The sequence below is a fragment of the Durio zibethinus genome, chromosome 18 (genome assembly GCF_047325235.1).
Source record: "Durio zibethinus cultivar Kanyao isolate XHJ-2024 chromosome 18, ASM4732523v1, whole genome shotgun sequence".
NCBI lineage: Eukaryota > Viridiplantae > Streptophyta > Magnoliopsida > Malvales > Malvaceae > Durio > Durio zibethinus.
In genome coordinates this window covers 17,218,730-17,238,889 of record NC_143179.1, presented here as the reverse complement: position 1 = coordinate 17,238,889, position 20,160 = coordinate 17,218,730, and the positions used below count along the sequence as shown (strand labels likewise).

At 31.8% G+C, this 20,160-nt stretch overlaps 3 protein-coding genes across 5 annotated transcripts; 1 reads left to right on the top strand and 2 right to left on the bottom strand.

Moving 5' to 3' along the window:
• Positions 1-2,457: 2,457 nt before the first annotated feature.
• On the bottom strand, positions 2,458-4,981 carry LOC111299791 (uncharacterized). 2 transcript variants are annotated; one of them, XM_022895239.2, is made up of 2 exons: positions 4,138-4,981; positions 2,458-2,780 (listed from the first exon to the last, which is right to left on the bottom strand). In XM_022895239.2, the coding sequence occupies exon 1, from the start codon at positions 4,889-4,891 to the stop codon at positions 4,151-4,153; it is 741 nt and encodes a 246-aa protein (XP_022750974.1). In that variant the 5' UTR covers positions 4,892-4,981; the 3' UTR covers positions 2,458-2,780; positions 4,138-4,150. The 2 variants fall into 2 exon arrangements, with proteins under 2 accessions (XP_022750974.1, XP_022750973.1); XM_022895238.2 differs by having other exon boundaries at positions 2,458-2,777.
• A 394-nt stretch (positions 4,982-5,375) lies between these two features.
• LOC111299790 (carbamoyl phosphate synthase small chain, chloroplastic-like) lies at positions 5,376-10,210 on the top strand. Of its 2 annotated transcripts, XM_089747755.1 has the most exons (10): positions 5,376-5,818; positions 5,919-6,051; positions 6,442-6,530; positions 6,615-6,675; positions 6,774-6,841; positions 6,979-7,107; positions 7,200-7,309; positions 7,400-7,747; positions 9,665-9,830; positions 9,930-10,210. In XM_089747755.1, exons 1-10 carry the CDS (start codon positions 5,677-5,679, stop codon positions 9,977-9,979), a joined length of 1,296 nt encoding a protein of 431 aa, XP_089603881.1. In that variant the 5' UTR covers positions 5,376-5,676; the 3' UTR covers positions 9,980-10,210. The 2 variants fall into 2 exon arrangements, with proteins under 2 accessions (XP_089603881.1, XP_022750971.2); XM_022895236.2 differs by lacking the exons at positions 6,615-6,675; positions 6,774-6,841 and having other exon boundaries at positions 5,517-5,818.
• A 6,878-nt stretch (positions 10,211-17,088) lies between these two features.
• On the bottom strand, positions 17,089-19,827 carry LOC111299788 (actin-7-like). The gene is made up of 5 exons (XM_022895235.2): positions 19,715-19,827; positions 18,945-19,015; positions 18,447-18,840; positions 17,744-18,357; positions 17,089-17,651 (listed from the first exon to the last, which is right to left on the bottom strand). The coding sequence occupies exons 2-5, from the start codon at positions 19,002-19,004 to the stop codon at positions 17,586-17,588; spliced, it is 1,134 nt and encodes a 377-aa protein (XP_022750970.1). The 5' UTR covers positions 19,005-19,015; positions 19,715-19,827; the 3' UTR covers positions 17,089-17,585.
• Between the last annotated feature and the right edge of the window lie 333 nt (positions 19,828-20,160).

Sequence of the window (20,160 nt, the reverse complement as noted above, 5' to 3'; positions counted from 1 at the left end):
ATCCAATGAAAAATTTAATTTTTAATTCAAATAAATATTACATTATGAATATGAAAATAAAATTGAGATAAATATGATTTAAAATTTTTATTAGGTATAAAAATAAAGTTGAGTACTATAACACTCGTATTGTATCAATACTTATATATTTATTTTTTATATATTTAATAAATAAATTTTTATTAAAATAATTAAAATAAATATATTTTTATTAAAAAAATTAATAATTATTTATAAAAAATTACATAAATATATAAGATAAAAATTAAAAAAAAAATTTGGTTTTTATTATTTTTTAAAATTATGGGTATAATAATTATTTATTTCTATTAAAAAATTATGAAAATGAAAATAAAAATGAGTTTAAAATACTCATTAAATAAGAATATAAAAATAAATATAATATAAAAATTTAAGATTGAAAATGAAAAAGACTGTACCTTCCAATACCTTAACATCTTATCGCCGTCCAACAGTCGAGGCCACGTAATCACATTTTTTAAGTTTAAAACCGGTAACTTGTTCCCATACGGTAAAGATGAAAGTAAGAGGGTTAAATCAAATAAAAGTAAGAGGGAGTTGGTGTTGGCATTTTTTACCAATGATTTTATGAGATAATAAATTAAAAAATAAAGATTTTATGAGACAAAATTCCCATTCATGCTGTGTTAGTATTTTAATCAAAATAACCTTTTTTGCCATAAATATTATATAATATATAAACTCTTGAACGTGTTTTTACCCTAATACCTTTTAGAATTCTTTTATTAAATTGAAATTGTTTTATACTACTTTTCACTTTTTTTTTATATTTGCTCAAAAATTCTTTTAAATCTAAATTTTTTTATAGTTAAATTTTATTAAAAGAAAGTATGATATTTTAAAAAATATCAAAGGAAATTTGGTGTTTGTTATTTTCCCTATTAAAATCATATTTACATATTATTATTTTTATTTAATAAAATCATCAGTAAACATGCATTAAATTTATTTATTACTGGGAAACAATTTTTTATATCATCAAGTGTACCACAATTTCGAATTGATGTAGATCATCAAGATTTACATTGTAGGTAAAAATATACATGCATTTATATACACTGGTGAGCCAAAAATTTTATATAGTGGAAATTAATTCGAATATATTAACTTATAAAAAATAACAATAATGATAATAATGATAATAGTAATAAAAAATTAAAATTTCCATATCCGTTATAATTATTAAAACTTTTACAATTATTTTTGTTATGTTTTTATATTTTGTAAACGTTGTATTGTGTTGTTATTAATATTTTTGAACATGTTTTTATAATATATACAATTAAGTTAGCATTCAGTCATTGGATTACGTAAATAAATTCTCAAGATGTTATTTGTTGAAAATGCTCTTTGTTGTTATACCGGCAACTTGTAAAATTAATATTAATCTCAACAACAAGTAAACTAAATGAAAAAAAAAAAAAACTATTTGGACTTTTTTTAAGCACACATGATTTCAAATGTTTTTTTATTTGAACTCCGCTCTTGCCTATATAAATGAGTTAATTAAATAAGTAAAAAATTGTGTTTAAATAAAAAATATATATGAATATAAAATAGAACAAAAAGTATAAAATTCTGATTTTTTTGCTCTTCAAAAGTCATTTTGAACTGAAAGATATAAAAAGTAAAATTATAACTAATTAAAATGCAACATTGATTTAAAATGCAAGTAATAATTAATAAAAGCATGGTCACCATTTTATTAACTAAATAAATTAAATATTTATTTACAAACCTTAAAAAATATTGATTTATTTATATCCGATTATGCATTTTATTATTTATTTTTCAAAAAATAAAAACAAATATATAGTAAAAACAAATGCACCACAACGATAAAAAAATGAAATATGATATTATTATTTTCTTTTCTAATGCTACGTGGAGTTTGGGCTAACATGTTTGAAAAGCCATAAAGTGTAAAGCATTGATTTTGTCTCATTAAACTTGTGATAAACAAGTTACCGGTTTTGAACTTGGAAAGTGCAATTATGTGGCCCTTTGCTGCGTCGAGCGTTAATTGGTGAAGCTTGGTGCAGCTACCCCTAGCACTCCCCTACTGAAAATTGATAAGAACCAACAATACCCAACAAGACGAGGGAAGTTATAATTTAGGCGGCTCGTGCAAGGCACGTGTCTAATATTTCATCATTTTTCAAATTTATTTTTTTATATTATTTTTAAAATCATTGTATTAATTTAATCCTAGAAATAATCTTATTATTAAAATAATTTTATCATTTGTAACTTAAAATTACTTTAATTGACTATGAACAATTCAAGATGATTTGATATTGCTAAAATTAGAAAAAAAAAAAAAAAAAGTAAAACTAGGTAACAACCAAAAATACACACAAGCACAATCAACATTCAACAAGGTTGAAGTTGATGATACAAATCCAGTCCCATGCCTTCCACAAGAAAATTCTAAAGCTTCTATTCTGGAAAAAACCAAGGTGAAATCCAGTAAAAAACAACAACAATAACAAAGACTTCAATTTGAGCCATCAGATTATTGCATGCAATTATCAAAAAGCATCATTGTAACTTGACTATGCTTGGATTACCAGTTACAACAAACCATGAAGAAGGCAGTTTCAATGTTGAACTAGAAAGTAGGACATTCATCGATTTTCACCAAACTATTTTCAAACCCTCTTCCATCCAGAAAATCACACTACACTGCTGCTATATAATGGATCATCAGTTTCATAAGTGAGCATCATCCCTGCCTGCTGCAGCCACAAAAGATTCTAGAATAAGAAAAACATATACAGTATTCACTAAAACAAGCAAGTTCATAGTATAAAACCATCAAAGTCCCAAATTGTAGAGCCACAAGGATAGCAATAAGGTGCCAGAATTGCAAAGGTTAATGATACAGGAGCAACACGGGAAGTTCTTGCCAGCAAGCAATTAATGAATCAAGTAAAAATAAAAAATATCACTGCTCCTAAATACTTTATGCATAAGAAATGAATGTGTGATGTTTGGATTCTTGACCATATTCAACAAATTCTTACTATCAGATAAAACTAGATGTCTAATCCACAACAAATATTAAAAAGAAAGATTTGTACAAAAATTTCTCAAATTGGAAGTCAGATTGAACAATAAAAATGATGCCAATACTATGAAACTTTAACATGCCAATATGGTGGATTTTAAGGACCAAGAACAAGATGCCCTCATTAGAACTCAGCCTGAGCAGGAAACACTTTTTGTATAACATAAGTTGATCACCAATATTGTTGTCTTTGGCAATTAAAGGACTAGTGATCCAACAATGGAATTTTTCAAGTAAAATCATGTCCTACGTCCTAATGAACATTGTCAAAATGACTGTTTCAAACAGAGCCATCAAGTAATGGAACATCTTTTGTCAAAATCAGTCACAAATAGCATCCTTCTAGCCTTGGAATGTCACACAAGCAGGCCCTTTCTTTCACAAACTTGAGTTTTGAATGGTAGCACTAGCAAGTATAAAAATCAATCGGCTGACATATCACTTCCGCCTTTAACAAATCAATTTCAAGCCTAGAGATTAGTCGATTTTCTTTTTTTTAGTATAAAGAAGGTCGCAACTTAAGATAGAGGGAGTGATTACAGATATTAAGATTTGAATCCTGGAGTTGTTGGATGTCATCACTTAAGAATTACTGCATGCATGAACCAACTGGAATTAAGAGATTAGTCAATTTCAGTGCCATCAAAAGAGCGCTAAATGTTATCAGTTAACCAAGATTGAAAAAAGAAGTGTCCAACTCCAAGCATTCTTTTGGCCAAAAAAAACTCCAGCCATTCTGTTCCAAACCAAAAATGGTTTCTAAGTAAGGTGAATTTCAACTATAAACTAATTCAGAACGTCAAAGTGATGCCAAACTGATATCAAACCAACAAAACTAAACTCATATTTGGTTTTTAACTGAATTAGATTCAACCCCCGCAAAAAAAAACAAAAAGTTGCATATACATTCGGTCAAAAATAGAAATTTTAATAACAAAAACAGCCTTTATTCTAAAACACCTACCTAACAATTCATCAAGAACCCAGTTTTAAAATTAAAACACTTTGAACAGAAAAAAAATTACCTTCACCCAAACTTCACCTAAGCTTCTGTTTGGCGGAACTTTGCTTCGCCGCTTCCTTAACCTTCTCAATATACCCTTCGATAGGCGGAGTCAAAGTCGCCATAAACCGATTTGCAGGAAATGGGGTCAAATCGGGTATCATAGCCGCCTCCTTAAGCTTCTCCGGCAATGCCTCAATCGCCTCCTTTTTCATTCTCAACAAATTAGTCTCAGCAGCCTGCCTTGCCCTATGCTTCCTCATTAAAACTCGACTATACTCCTTAGCCAATCTCCGTCCATCCTCCACCGTCAGATCGTACTTGGGTATCTTATCAGCATCAACAAGGCCCAGTGTAATCAAATCCAGCCCAGGTGTTCCCATTATCATAGGCTCATCAGGAACCCCCATCGCTTGTCTTCCTCCTTTCTTCAAAATCTCCCTTTCTCGTTGCCTTTCTTTGCTAATTAATCCCAATTTTTCCCGTTCGGATTCACGGGCTCGCTCTTTCGGGGAGAGATGACGGACCGGCGTGGGTGCATTGAGGCACTGTTCGTAAAGTCTTTGCCTTTCGTCGGGGATACGGCCGCCTTTTGGGAGGGAATCGTCGATAGGAGCACCGCCCTTGCCTTTTTTAGTGGAGATTTTGGAGCGTTTTAAAGGTTGGCCGGCTTTGAGTTTGGACTTGCCTTTCGCGGTTCCGCTGACGTTGAAGCGTTGGAGGAGTTGGTTACTCAGAGTTGTTAGAGGCCTTGGGTTTCTCGCGATTCGGATCATGGTGTTTCTGGGGTTTAAGGGTTTATCACAGAAATTGAAAAATGCCTTTGCTTTGTATCAAACAACTGTGCTTTCGGGTTTTATCAGAAATGGTCTTCGGGGAAGTTGATTAAACCTAGTTGGAGTCCCGAACCTGAACCCACCTGTGGCCCATGTACCATTTAATTGCTATAGTGGATTTTTAGGACCCATTTAATTTTGTAAAATATTTTCATTTTCATTTTATTCTTGATATGGCCAATATGTTAAAAGAAAAATAGAAATTTTTATCTTTTAAAAAAATTGGATAACTATTTTAAATAATTTTCATAATGGTTTTAAAATTTAATTACTTTTTATTTGATTTATTAAAGTTTAATTTGATTACATGAGGGATTTATGTGCAATGATTTTAATATTTTAAATAATAATAACAATAGACCTAAATTAATTTTCTTGAAGTAAGCCGAACTTGAATAAATCCCTAAAAATATTAACCGGATTTAACCTAAGTCGGCCCGACCTTGTACAACCCTACTCGTATGAAAAGAAGGAAAGAGGTTGATGATAGCCCAAACGCCTTGACCTTGGATTTCCCAAAATACCCAGCTTTAGCTATGTCCAGAAACCCACAAGAATCTTTTGCAAATGAGCAAAGGGCAGCCTACACGTCTCAGAGCAGCAATTGTTTAGTTGTTGTTTAGCCGAAATCCAAAAGACAAACCTTTATTGTTGTTAGCTTTGTAACTCGGACTCACAATAAAACCCTAACTAAAAAATACAAAAACCACTTCCAGAGAAAGAAAATGGGCATCAAAGCAATGGATTTTTCACTCAGTTACAAACCATCTTTTTGCTTTTCCCGAAACCCGCCAAAACCTTCCTCCAAACTTCGATTTATCACTGTCAGGTGCTCCCTCCCTCTCTCCTCTGACGGTGCCGCCACTGGTAAACTCTTTTTCACTTTTTCCTTCCAAATTTTGTCTTTCTTTTTTCCTATATAGTTTTGAAATAATGTGGAAATATCTTTGGTGATGGGTGGTTTAAGGATTGGCGGAGAGGCCATGGAAGGTAGCGGATGCTAGGCTGGCTCTTGAAGATGGTTCTATTTGGAGGGCTAAATCTTTTGGTGCCTCTGGAACCCAAGTCGGCGAGGTGGTTTTTAACACTTCTTTAACAGGGTAAGATGATATAGTATTCTGGATTTCTGTTTCTCTTTAGAATTTTAACTAAATTAAAGAAATTTTTACTGATGCGTAATGTGGGGTATTGAACAATGGATTGCCCGAAATAAGGTGAGGTTGGATAAATCTAAAGTTTTAGTAAAATTTTGAATTTGAAGTTATTTTCAGTAAGATTATATAGAGTTTGCATAATAATTGAATCATTGAAGTTACAGACTTGTTTTAATTCACTGTTGTTTTTATTTGGGCTGGCCTTCAAAAGATCGTTTTTGCTCTTATTATTTCTTTTGCAGTGTAGTTGTAGACTTTCTTCCCTGTTATGACTTTGGAAAAAGAAGTTTCTGTATTCATAGTCTAATTCATGGCCAAAATACAATTGTTGTGCAGTTATCAGGAAATTTTAACAGACCCTAGTTATGCTGGTCAGTTTGTTCTGATGACCAATCCACATATTGGCAATACCGGAGTAAATTTTGGTAAGTGAAATTTATCTTTTGATCATTTCAATGCTGACTTGTTGAAAACTATATATGATCTGATGTTGATGCCTACCCCATCAGATGATGAAGAATCAAGGCAGTGCTTTCTTGCTGGTCTGGTGATCAGAAGTCTAAGTATTTCGTAAATTTCCTCTTTTAACATCTTAGATATGCAATTTACAGCTTTGGAACAAAAGGTTTCCTCATTTATTTATCAAATTTTAATTAAATGTTTTGCAGTACTTCGAATTGGAGATGTGCAGAAACACTTAGTTATTATTTAGCAGAAAGAAATATTATGGGAATTTGTAAGTTGTATATATGGCACTGGATATCTAGTTAGTAGACTGCTTAACTTTAGAAAACATGCTCATAAAAAATTTGTTTGTTCTCTGGGCATAGCTTCTGACCTCCTTTGTATCTTGATGCTTTCCTATAATGGCAGATGATGTTGACACACGTGCAATCACCCGCAGATTGAGGCAAGATGGAAGTCTTATTGGAGTTTTGAGCACAGAACAATCTAGAAGTGATGAAGAACTTTTGAAGATGTCACGTTCATGGGACATTGTAGGTAAGAATAGTTGGATCTTATTTGAAAGTTACGAGTATTTTTAAAAGTTTAAGATTAACTGTATCTCTATTATTCTTGTCTTTATTTTGCAGGTGTTGATTTAATAAGTGGCGTTACCTGCAATGCCCCTTATGAGTGGGTTGATAAAACAAAATCAGAATGGGAGTTCAACTCTAATGGAAGAGATCAAGAGACTTACACAGTTAGAAATATTTTTGAAAGTTTATGTTGGTGCTTTTAGATCTTTGCTTTGTGTCTGCTCTTACATTTCTCCATTTCTTTTAAATTGAAGGTTGTTGCGTATGATTTTGGGATCAAGCATAATATACTTCGACGTTTAGCATCTTATGGCTGTAAAATCACTGTTGTGCCGTCCACTTGGCCAGCAGCTGAAACCCTTAAGCTGAAGCCAGATGGAGTTCTTTTAAGCAATGGTCCAGGAGATCCATCTGCTGTTCCTTATGCTGTTGAAACAGTCAAGGAAATTCTGGGAAAAGTTCCTGTTTTTGGAGTTTGCATGGGCCATCAGTTACTTGGGCAGGCTTTGGGTGGTAAAACCTTTAAGATGAAGTTTGGTCACCATGGAGGAAATCATCCTGTTCGCAATCTTTGCAATGGTCGTGTTGAGATTAGTGCTCAGGTGTGTTTAAGTAGCCAATGTGTTTCCATTGAATAATTCGCTAACCGATACATCCCTTGTATGCAAGTATAGTGTTGTTAGCATGGATTTAGATTTTACGATGGGATGACCTAAGGGTGTAAATAATACATTAGTACTCGCAAGCTACTCGGATTCGATTCGTTTAAAATTTGAATTTGATTCGATAATTATCGAGCCGAGCTAAAGCTCGAGTAGCTCGACTTATCGAATGAGTCTAGTTCGAGCATATTAGTACTCGGTTTGAATAGCTCGCAAATCTATTGAGTTTTTCTATTATATATATTTGAATGGGGTTATTCAAGGTGTTTTTTGATCAAAAATGAATAATTTCTTACAAAAATTGAAGAGAGTTATTTAAGGCGTTTTTAGCATAAAACGCCTTGAATAATCCCCCTTTAAATTTTTGTAAGGGATTATTCTATACGTTTTTTGCAAGAAAAGGACTTAAATAATCCCTTTCAATTTTTATGAGGGAATTATTCAAGGTGTTTTGGGCCTAAAACGTCTTGAATAATCCTCTCTTTTTTTTTTAGAATATTTTCATTAAATTTTTCATAATGGATTATTCAAGGTGTTTTTTGAGTAAAAATGCCTTGAATAATCCTTAATAAAAAATTGCAAGGGATTATTCAAGGTGTTTTTTTATAAAAAATATATATTAAATAATCTTTTTTTTTTTTTTTGAGAAATATTCCCATTCAATTTTTTATTGGGGATTATGGCAAAAAATGCCTTGAATAATCCCTTCTCTTTTTTTTTTAAATATTCCCATTCAATTTTTTATAAGAGATTATTCAAGGTGTTTTTGCTTAGGTATTTTCTGAGCAAAAATTTCTTGAATAATCCCTAATAAAAAATTAGAGGAGATTATTCAAGACATGTTTTGCTAAAAACGCCTTGAATAATCTTTTCATAATAATTGAAGGGGATTATTCAAAGCGTTTTTGGCCAGAAATGTCTTGAATAACCTCATTCAATTTTTTGTAAGGGATTATTTAAGGTATTTTTGGCCAAAAACATCTTGAATAATCTCAAAAAATATATATAATCCCTTCCAAAAAATTTGATGAGATTATTCAATGCATTTTTTGTCAAAAACACTTTAAATAATTTTCTCATAAAAATTGAAGGAAATTATTAAAGGCATTTTTTGCTAGAAACGCTTTGAATAACTCGCAATAAAAAATTAAATGAGATTATTCAATGCGTTTTTGGCTAAAAACATCTTAAATAATCCTCTTATAAAAATTGAAGATGATTATTCAAGGGGTTTTTGGCTAAAAATACATTTAATAACCCCATTCAATTTTTTGTAAGGAATTATTCAAGGCAAAAAAATGTCTTGAATAAACTAAAAAAAAATGACAGGGAATTATTTAAAGCATTTTTTATTAGGTTTGATAAAAAATAGTTATAAAAGATCTCGATATCGAGAATCGAACTTTTGTCAAGTATAAGAATCGAGTTTATTTTTATATATTAATCGAGCTTAATCAAGTGAGTTCGAGTAGTTTGATTTCGATTGTAAATTAAGCTCGAGTTAGGAAAATGAAACTCAATTATGTTCGAGCTGAGTATTGACTCGCGAGTTAAGAGTCGAGCTCAAGCTCGAGCTTTTCACTGTATTGTCTTGATTTGGCTCGATTACACTCCTAGGATGAATCAACCCCACTTAACCCCCACACTTAACAAAACACACACACACGCAAAAGAAATTAAAAAAAAAAAATTGATATATTCATTGAATATTGCAGATCTAATCAATATATTTTTTGACAATGTTGTGGAGTATTTATAAGTTTGGATATATTTCTGCTAAGTATTCAGCTTCCATGTGTTTGAAGTTGCAATATTTCTTTGGGGTTGTGTTTTCACCTTAGAATTTATGATTGGCAGAATCACAACTATGCAGTTGATCCTGCATCACTCCCTGAGGGTGTAGAAGTGACTCATGTTAATCTTAATGATGGAAGCTGCGCTGGTCTAGCTTATCCTGCGTTAAATATTATGTCTCTTCAATACCATCCTGAAGCATCGCCAGGACCTCATGATTCAGATTTAGGTAAAAATTTCTTTCCTATGCCTAATTTTGACAGATTGCAGATTTCTATGTTTGTTAAAATGATTTCTCTTGCTCAAATCAAGTTATTTCTTGGTACAGCTTTTAGAGAATTCATAAAGCTTATGGAGTCAACAAAACAAGCTGCTTGAAGGAATTTGTAATATCCGATGGTTCGAGTTTTTGGGTATAGTTTGACGTTAATGTTTTAAATGGGCTTCTTCTCAGCTATGCTTTGGTCGATATTTGCTTTATGTGGAGAGAAGTATAAAGGGAATGCTCTATATGACAATTTTGTGTGAAATAGTTTAAGATAATTTGCGTTTTTCTATGTTTGAATGGTACTTCATGAGTTATAGAAAGATGAACGCTAATTATTGGAATTTACTTTCTAAATCACAGCATGGTTGTTTTAGCATAACATTATCATGTCGTCAAAGTGAGGCAGCATCTTCATTTCCGTTAACCCCTTTTGCCCTTTTAATAAGGTGAGAGTAGAGATTCTAGTGTTAGAAGCTGTAAGCTTGAAATGTCACCCAACTTGGGCTGCTATTACCTATTGCCTACTGCCTATGCCTACCGTTTATTGCGTAATATCTATTGACCTTGTACACAATAAATACTTCCAGCGGTGATTGTGGCAAAAACTCATGGTGATTTAGCAACCAAACAGAACATGCAGCGAGCGGGCAGTGGGCGATTGAGGAAAGAAAATACTGATAAAATAACATAATTAAAATAATAAAATGTCAATTAATCCAATTGAATTCATAAATGCTTCCATAACATTTGGTTATTATCTATTACATGAACAATGTGATTGATTTATAACATGATTTAAAAGACTATAAGATAGGCCTACTACCACTATCCTGTCAGTTTGTTCGACGAGATGTGGGTGACTGGCTTCCTCCCTGTTTTATGAGTTTCAACTTGGTTTTGGTCAAAAACAAATCCCCTTCTCCTGTTGCCAATGGACTTGATAGGGGTGAAATTGACATACCAGAATAAGGATCTCTGGTCCTGCAATGGACTGCTAGATCTGATGAAAGGATCAGCACTTGTTGAACCCAGAGTTTGAGAAAAGAGCAATGCAGAAAAAGAAAATAACCACCCAAAGATACTGCTGGAGATGCGTCAGAAACTGAAAAACCGTCTCTTTGGGTTGGATCAATTCCAAGTTCACTCAGAACTGAACGGGCTGCTGCTCTTTGGAAAATCTTGTGAAAATTATTTTTTTTGTATATTTATTTTAAGGGGTTTGTAAAAGTTTAATCCTTTCAATATACCATGGTGCAAAGCTGACATGATACAGGTGTCTGGCTGTATGCCCCACTTGACGTTTCGTTGACAAGGATTACAGCCTTCTCTGCATATCCTCTTTTACAATAGCCATATATAAGAGCTGTATACGTCACATTATCAGGCTTCAATCCTGTATCAATCATTTCATCAAACATCCTAATTGTATCCCGAAGGTTGTTTGCCCTACTGATCAATCAAAACAGTATAGCAAACAACATCAGGTTCTACCCCCAGGTGCTTCAATTTCTTTCCATAAAATTGAAGCATCCATTATCGTCTTGTCTTTGTTTTGTGTCACATCAGGACTAGAAAGCGACCTCAAATTTATATTTGCATGGCTGTTAAGCAAGACCGCGTAACTGATAAAACCAGGTTTAATCCCTCTCTCCTTCATAATGTTGAAAAGATCCAAGGCTTCCTGCAAAAAATTTCACTTTACAGTAGCCACTTATCATTATTATGTAGATAACTAGATCGGGTGTTAGCCCTTTCTCAATCATAATATCAAACAACAGCTGGGGCCTTTTTCAAATTTCCTGCCTGACAAAATGCACTAATGAGTTTAGTTTACATTAACTAGAAAAACTACGCTACTACGCCCCGTTACAAATTTTTTTATTTTAATGAAATATAAATTATACAAAATTTATTTAATAATTAAAAATAAATATTTTTTAGTATTTTATTGGTTTTTTTTTATTTTTATCTTTTGAAAAAAATAAAAAAATGATACTCGAACTGTATCATTCAATTGTAATTGTCAGATATCAATTTTTATTTTAAATAAAAAAGATTACTTTAAAAAATTTATATAAATTAAATCAAAACCCAATAATATATACATGAAAATCTAACCTACCAATTAAATATTTATCTATTATCAACATTGATCAATTATCAAATTCAAACCCGTTTATTCATGGAATCAAAGCCTACTAATATCTCTCCCGTTCAACTTAAATTTTTAAAGAAAAAAATCACTAATTTTAATTTGATAGGAGGGGTATTATAGTAATTTTGACCAATAGTATAGAAGGGCATTTCTGTAATTATGATTGCAAAGCATTGTAATAACTTTGACTAATTATGGTAAAAGATGTATTTTAGTAATTATGTTAGGAGGAGAATTATAATAATTTTAGTTAATTATATGAGGGGTATTATAGTCAATTTGGATGTATATCATTCAAATGTCACATAATTAGAAAAGCATTATGATCATTTCCAATGAGATTACTTTCATATAATTATATGTATATTCAAATTTAACATGTAATTATAAAACAATAAAAATGATATTTTTATAATTATGGTAAGAAGGCTTCATAATAACTTTGGTAAATTATAATATAAAGAGTATTTTCGTAATTATGATAAAAAAGACACTATAATAATTTGGGTAAATGATAGTAAGAGGTCATTTTCGTAATTATGATTATTGGGATATTATATTAACTTTAGCCAATTATGATAAGAGGGGTATCTTAGTAAATATGTTGAGAGGAGCATTATAATAATTTTAGTTAATCATAAGAAATGAGCGTTACAGTCAATTTGGATGCATGTAATTCAATAATTAAGTGATTAAAAGGGTATTATGATTATTTTAAAAAGGATTAATTTCATATTATTGTAGGATGTAAAATTTAATGCATAACTATGAAACAATAAAAATGATATTTTCATAATTATACTTAGAGGATATTATAGTAATTTGATCAATTATAATATAAGGTGTATTTTCATAATTATGGTAAGAGAATCATTATATGAAGCAACCAAAATGGTTTTTTTTTTTTTTTTTGTAATTATGGCAAAAGGTATTATAATAATTTTAACCAATTATAATATTAGTATTTTCATAATTATATTAAGAAGGCATTTTCGTAATTATATTAATTTTGGCAAATTTTAATATCAGTGGTATTTTGGTAATTATGGTAGGAGAAGCATTAATAAAGCAATCAAAAGGGTATTTTGTAATTATGGTAAAAGATATTATAGTAATTTTAGTCAATTATAATATAAGTGTTATTTTTGTAATTATAATAAAAGGGCATTTTTATACTTATGGTTGATGATATTATAGTAATTTTGGCAAATTATATGAGAGGTATTTTTGTAATTATGGTAGGAATGTATTTATGTAATTATGGATGTAGGGCCATTAGAGTAATATTGGCAATTATAATAAAAGGGGGATTTTAGTAATTATATTAAGAGGGATATTATAGTTATTTTAGTTAATTATAGAAAAAGGGCATTTTAATGAATTTCAATACATGTAATTCAATTGTCAAGTAATTAAAAAGCATTATAATTATTTTTAAGAGGATTAATTTTATATTATTATACGAATGTTAAAATTTAATGCATAATTATGAAACAATCAAAAGGTATTTTCATACTTATGCTTAAAGGGTATTATAGTAATTTTGATTAATTATAATATGATTGGTATTTTTGTAATTATGATTGGAGAGGCATTATATGGAGCAATCAAAATGGGCTTTTTTGTAATTATAGTTAGTGGGTATTATAGTAATTCTAACTCATTAAAATATAATAGGTATGTTCGTAATTATGATAAAATAACATTTTTGTAATTATGGTTAGACGGTATTATAGTATTTTTGACAATAATATGAGAATTTTCATAAATATAGTAGGAGAGGTATTATAGTCATTTTGGCAAATCTTGGTAAGAGAGTATTTTCGTAATAATGGTTGTAGATTTAGTTAATCATAGAAAAAGATGCATCACAATTAATTTGAATGCATGTAACTCAATAGTGAAGTAATTAAAAGGACATTATAATCATTTCTAAAGAAATTTATTTTGCATGTGACGTCAATAACGATAAGTTTTTATCAAAAATTCATAATATGAAAATAAAATTAAAATGAAAAAGATAAATTTTGTTTAAAAAGTTAAAAAGGGTAGAAAAAAATTGGCATAAGTGATTCTCACGAAAATTTTTTAAAATATATATTTTTAAAATATTAAATATAATAAAAAATTCAAAAAAAAAACAGAAGATAAATTTTTTAAAAAAATGAGTCCCACATCTTTTAAAAGAATTTTTTTTAAAAATCATGTGAGCCCCCCAATTAAAAAAACAAAAAAAAAATTATTGAAAAAAAAGTCCACACCTTAAAAACAAAAAAAGAAATGTGGCTTACATGTCTTTATAAAAATTTTTTTAAAAAAAGTTGAAACCTACGATAAAAAAACCGAAAATTCTATTTACACCTCATTTTCTATTTTATACACTCAATTTCTAAATACACACCAAATTTAAAACTCAATTTTTTATTTCTACTAAATACACCGTCACCCCTCTCTTTTTATTTTTCATTCCTTTCATTTTTCTCTCTTTATTTTCTAAAATTGAATGTTTTAAAAATGAATATTCGATAAGCTTTAAGGTTTCTTAAAAATGGATATTCGATAAGTTTTAAGGATTCTTGAATATCCATATCCTAGAAGCTTTAAAGATTTTTGGATATTCATTTTCAAAAAGACTCAAAACTTCTTGAATATTCATTTTTAAAAAACTTTGAATCTTTTCGAAAATGAATATCCAAGAAGCTTTAAGTCTTCTTGGATATCTATTTTTGAGAACTTCGATTTCACTTTTAATAATTGAAAACCTTAAGCATGCGCTTATAAATTTATTTACTTGATCATGTATGTAAATGAAACTAAAATCAACATTCTCAACATGCATGGCATAAACTTGTTCTTTTTCTTGAGCCTTTAGAAAATCAAGAACACTATTTTATGATTTTTTTTGGTTTTGTATAGATAAAAATGTGTTTTTGAGTTTTTGGTCTCAAGACAAAAGCACATTTATGCTTATGCATGCTTGAGAACTAACATGTCTCTTCCATTTATACGTATGATCAAGTAAGAATGGGCACGTCAATTACTTATGTGTGTGTATTTATGTTGGTCTAAGCTCGAACATTTTATAGAACATTGACTTTCACAATGTCATCAACAAACTAACAAATATGACAGTAAAGACCTCTAATCTTTCGACCATCCGTATTTTTTAGCCACCAGAATACTGGCGGCTTAAAGATTAGAGATCCTTATTGTCAGAATTAAGCTATACCTCGAAAAAATCAGTAGAGATGTTTGGAGATTCTAGAACATCAAATTTATTTATTTTAGCATTATTTATTTTAATATTAAATGTGTTTATTTTATTTAAATTAAAATTAAATATTATCAAGAGCTTATAATTAAATATATATTTAAACAAAAATTTATCTATTTTCAAAAATGGATTCTTGAGAATACAAGATGACTTCTCAAAAATCTCTAAACAAAATCCATTTTCAAGAATGTAATATAATTCTTGAAAATCGATTTTCAAGATTTAAGAAAAGTGGCGTTGGGATGTATAAACTATTGAGAATATTTTCATCATTTATCTAAGGTTAAAATTTATATTTGTTATGAGGGTAGTTTTGAAAAAAAAAATTTATGTATAAAGAAAATTTTGTGATGTATTTAGAAGGTCCAAAAAATAAAATAAAAATTAAAAATGAAGTGACTGCCACATGGTAAAATGAATGCTCAACACGTGACGTTCAGTATTTATATATAAGATTTGGTAGGTTCAGTATTTATATATAAGATTTGGTAGGTTCAGTATTCAAAAAGAACATTATCCCCATCCATGCAAAGACAAGGAGTTTTGAGCAAAAAGCCTTACTATAAATCCCTGCTTAGACAGCTTAACAAATAATTCACAGACGTTTGGGGAGGCTTGATTCAAAATAGCCATGAACCAAGGCAGCATAATTTCCCAAATGCTTCTCTGGCAGACTATCTAAAGAAAGCTTCAGCTTCCTTACCTTAACGACCACATATACATAATAAGCCTTTAATGATCATGTTGTGCCTCTATATAATTCAAAAGATTGACTGCCTCTCGTGCAAGGCCATTTCTAGCAAAGTCCCCGAGAAGGACACAGTAAGAAATAACATCAGGCTTGTGACCCTTCTCCTCCATGTTCTTGAACAAGTTCAATGCATCAAGTTCACCTTACTTGAAGACAATATCCATTGATAAATGTGCAATAGTTAATAACATCAGGCGAAATCTGTTTACCCATCATTGATTGGGCTTCTTTTTTGGGATTTGTACCTCAAGTTGTTATTCTATTAAAAAAATAAATACTTACATTTTTGTTAAATTTTATTTTTAGATAAAATAAACTTTCTGAATTTCATAATCTACACCTAACCTCCACACACTTTATATCTACTTACGCGCCTGAAGAGAATATTTCAAACATAAATTTATTCGAATCCCTAATCTCCAAACGTCTAGAATCATGCTCCAAGCATCAACAATACAAGAAACCTCATGCTAAATGCTTATATAAAACAATGCAAGTTGTTAATATAAAAGAAGAGGTTTAAGTTTTTAGGATGGGGCTTCTTTATTTTCCTTTCGAGTTAGTGTGACAGGAGCCAAAAATACCTGAGAAGAATGATAATCAAGGGGAGCAGTACATGACCAGAAAATTATGGTGCATAAACAGAAATCTCCCCGAGGAAGCAACCATTCAACGGATATTAGTAATCATAATATAAGTGACACAGTGCATGAATCATATGATCAATCTGCAAATGCAGGCAATCCTTATTCATAGCGGACTTAAATTTTTTATATTTTTAATCCTAACATCATATGGAAATTGTTTCCCTAAAGATGCCTTAAAAGATACGTCAATAAAACATAAAATAGCATCCCATTCTAGGAGTGGTTTCACCCAAGACTCTGGAATCATCCGGGGAACGGTGTGCATACTTACTAATGGTTTCCATAATAATTGCAACTGAGCAGACATATTGTTATTTTGAGGCATGCCTCTAAAGAAACCCCATTCACCACAATTAACAAGAAATCTTCAAACAGATTTTACACCATATTAGTTCAGAGAGAAAGCATTCCCCCTTAGATTTCAAAATCAGGTATCAAATATAATTTCCATAAAAGTTTATGACCGCAAACTGACACTAATTTAAATTTTCTCATACAATAGCTATTAACATTAATGTTCTCAGGGAAAAAAAACCCCTTAATCTGAAATTAAGGAAAATATAAGACAGAATCATCACAATCACTCTCCAGCTACAAACATCCTACTAAGCAACATCGTTGAAAGATGCATGGAAAGGAAGGAAATGAGCACCAATTGTCCGCCCACCAGTCCACCACCACATCTTGAGGGCCATCATTTCAATAGCAGTGACACCATGAGCATAATAAGTCACAACTGATGAAAGGGTTATATAATAAGAACACCCTCCTTCAATGATCCCCACCTTCAACCCTTCCCACATCAACCAGACTTTGAATTCACTTGACACAGGACACAAAAAGCCAACTAACTCGAAAATGTAACTCACCATCAAAGCACTTATAAAACTTAGAAGCACTTCCTGTGGACAATGGATGGTCCAGACTCATCATACTCGCCCTTGGAGATCCACATCTGATGCAACAGCGAAAGCAAGAATGTCAGTCTTGGACAATGAATTTACACAAAAGTAAAACATGAGCCAAATATAAGAAAATATATTTCACCTGCTGGAAAGTGCTGAGTGATGCCAAGATAGATCCTCCAATCCAGACACTGTACTTTCTCTCTGGTGGTGCAACAACCTTAATCTTCATGCTACTAGGAGCAAGGGCAGTGATCTCCTTGCTCATACGGTCTGCAATACCAGGGAACATGGTTGAACCACCACTGAGCACAATGTTACCATAAAGATCCTTCCTGATATCCACATCACACTTCATGATAGAGTTGTAGGTAGTTTCATGGATTCCAGCAGCTTCCATTCCAATGAGAGATGGCTGGAAGAGGACTTCTGGACAACGGAATCTCTCAGCTCCAATAGTAATGACTTGTCCATCAGGCAACTCATAGTTCTTCTCAACAGAAGAGCTGCTCTTGGCAGTCTCCAGTTCCTGCTCATAGTCCAGGGCAACATAAGCAAGCTTCTCCTTCATGTCACGAACAATTTCCCGTTCAGCAGTGGTGGTGAACATGTAACCTCTCTCGGTAAGTATCTTCATCAAAGCATCAGTGAGATCACGACCAGCAAGGTCTAGACGAAGGATGGCATGTGGAAGGGCATAGCCTTCATAGATTGGCACAGTGTGGGAAACACCATCACCAGAATCCAGCACAATACCTGTTCCAATAGGGAAATAATTCAGTTTTAGCTTGATTAGGAATGTTCTAAAAATATGATAAATCCAAAGATGTTCTATTTTAACAAACCTGTTGTACGACCACTGGCATACAAAGAGAGAACGGCCTGGATGGCAACATACATGGCAGGCACATTGAAGGTCTCAAACATGATCTGGGTCATCTTTTCTCTGTTGGCCTTGGGGTTAAGAGGTGCCTCCGTGAGAAGCACAGGGTGCTCCTCAGGAGCAACACGGAGCTCATTGTAGAATGTATGATGCCAGATCTTTTCCATATCATCCCAGTTGCTGACAATACCATGCTCAATGGGATATTTCAAAGTAAGGATACCTCTCTTAGATTGTGCCTCATCTCCTACATAGGCATCCTTCTGACCCATACCAACCATGACACCAGTGTGCCGGGGTCGACCAACAATACTGGGAAAAACTGCCCTGGGAGCATCATCACCAGCAAAACCAGCCTGCATGATAAACAAAATCAGATCAACCACGGCAAAGTAACACATCTTTCATAAAGAAATAAACAATAATGGAGAATATAACTCAGGTCTAGAAATCAACTAACCTTCACCATTCCAGTTCCATTGTCACAGACGAGGGGTTGAATATCCTCAGCATCGGCCATCTTTTACAATACTAGAAACAAGAATTGAGATAGTGAGCATAGAAAAATCACTTGCCAACCTAGATTATACACCTCTTTCAACTAATCTAAACAAGCCAAATCAAAGCCTTCAAACAAATTAAGTTGTGGTTTCTCTTAGTGAAAAAAGAAACACTTAAATCAAAATTCATTTCTTTAAAAGCATAAAATAAAACCATTCAGTATCCTAGCTAGCTAAAAGACATAAGTTTTGCTACTGCAGTGGGTCGACCAAATTTAGTCGGTTCAAAATGCAGACAACATTCATTTGTCAGCATCTAAACAAGCTACTCTATAATTCGTTGGACAACAAATTGAATCAATTACGAAAGGAAATAAAGATCAAGATTAGAGCCTTTTCTTAACCTCAAAAAGAGGTCTTCGAAAAGCATTAAATTTACAAACTGAAAGCATTAATCAGTACAAATTGAAAGAAGATCAAATTCAAAATAAAGACAAAAAAAAAACCAATTCTCACAAGATCTACACAGAAATCACAAGTGTAAAGAAGCAGATCAAGGTAAGTATAGATCCAGATACAAAGTGAAGCAGATCAAGCCAAATCTAACTCCTTACAACTCTGTAGAAAGTTCTAGAACCCTAGATCTCAGTTCCATGATCGGCAAAACATAAAAAAAAATCCACAGATCGGTGGATTTGAAGTAAAATAAAGGCAAAAACAAAAGATTTACCTCAACAAGAAAAGAACGAGGAGTTTCAGAGAGAAAGAGAGAATAGAAGAGGAAGCAGATGACGAGGACTCTTTTTTTTCCTTTCTCTCTATTCTCTCTGGTGAGACGGAGATGGAGAGCAGAAGAAAAGAAAGGGGCGTTTATATATTGGAAGACTTTGGGGAATATTTGAAATGCAAATGAAATTTGGAGGAAATTAAATTAAAAATAGAGCAGGGGGGAACGGGGAATCATTTGCGCCACCATGAGGAAAAGATAGGGTGACCTGGCTGACAGCCTTTGTTTTCTCACTTTCAACCATGTTCTTCGCCTTGGGATTTTGATCTAATTACTACCGTTGGATTAAGCCTCAGATACGCTGTATCTACCACTTATATCAGCTTAAACTCTATGTACTAGGCATCAGCTCTCCGTTTGGTAAGGGTCGGGTTAAAGCACGTAGAAAG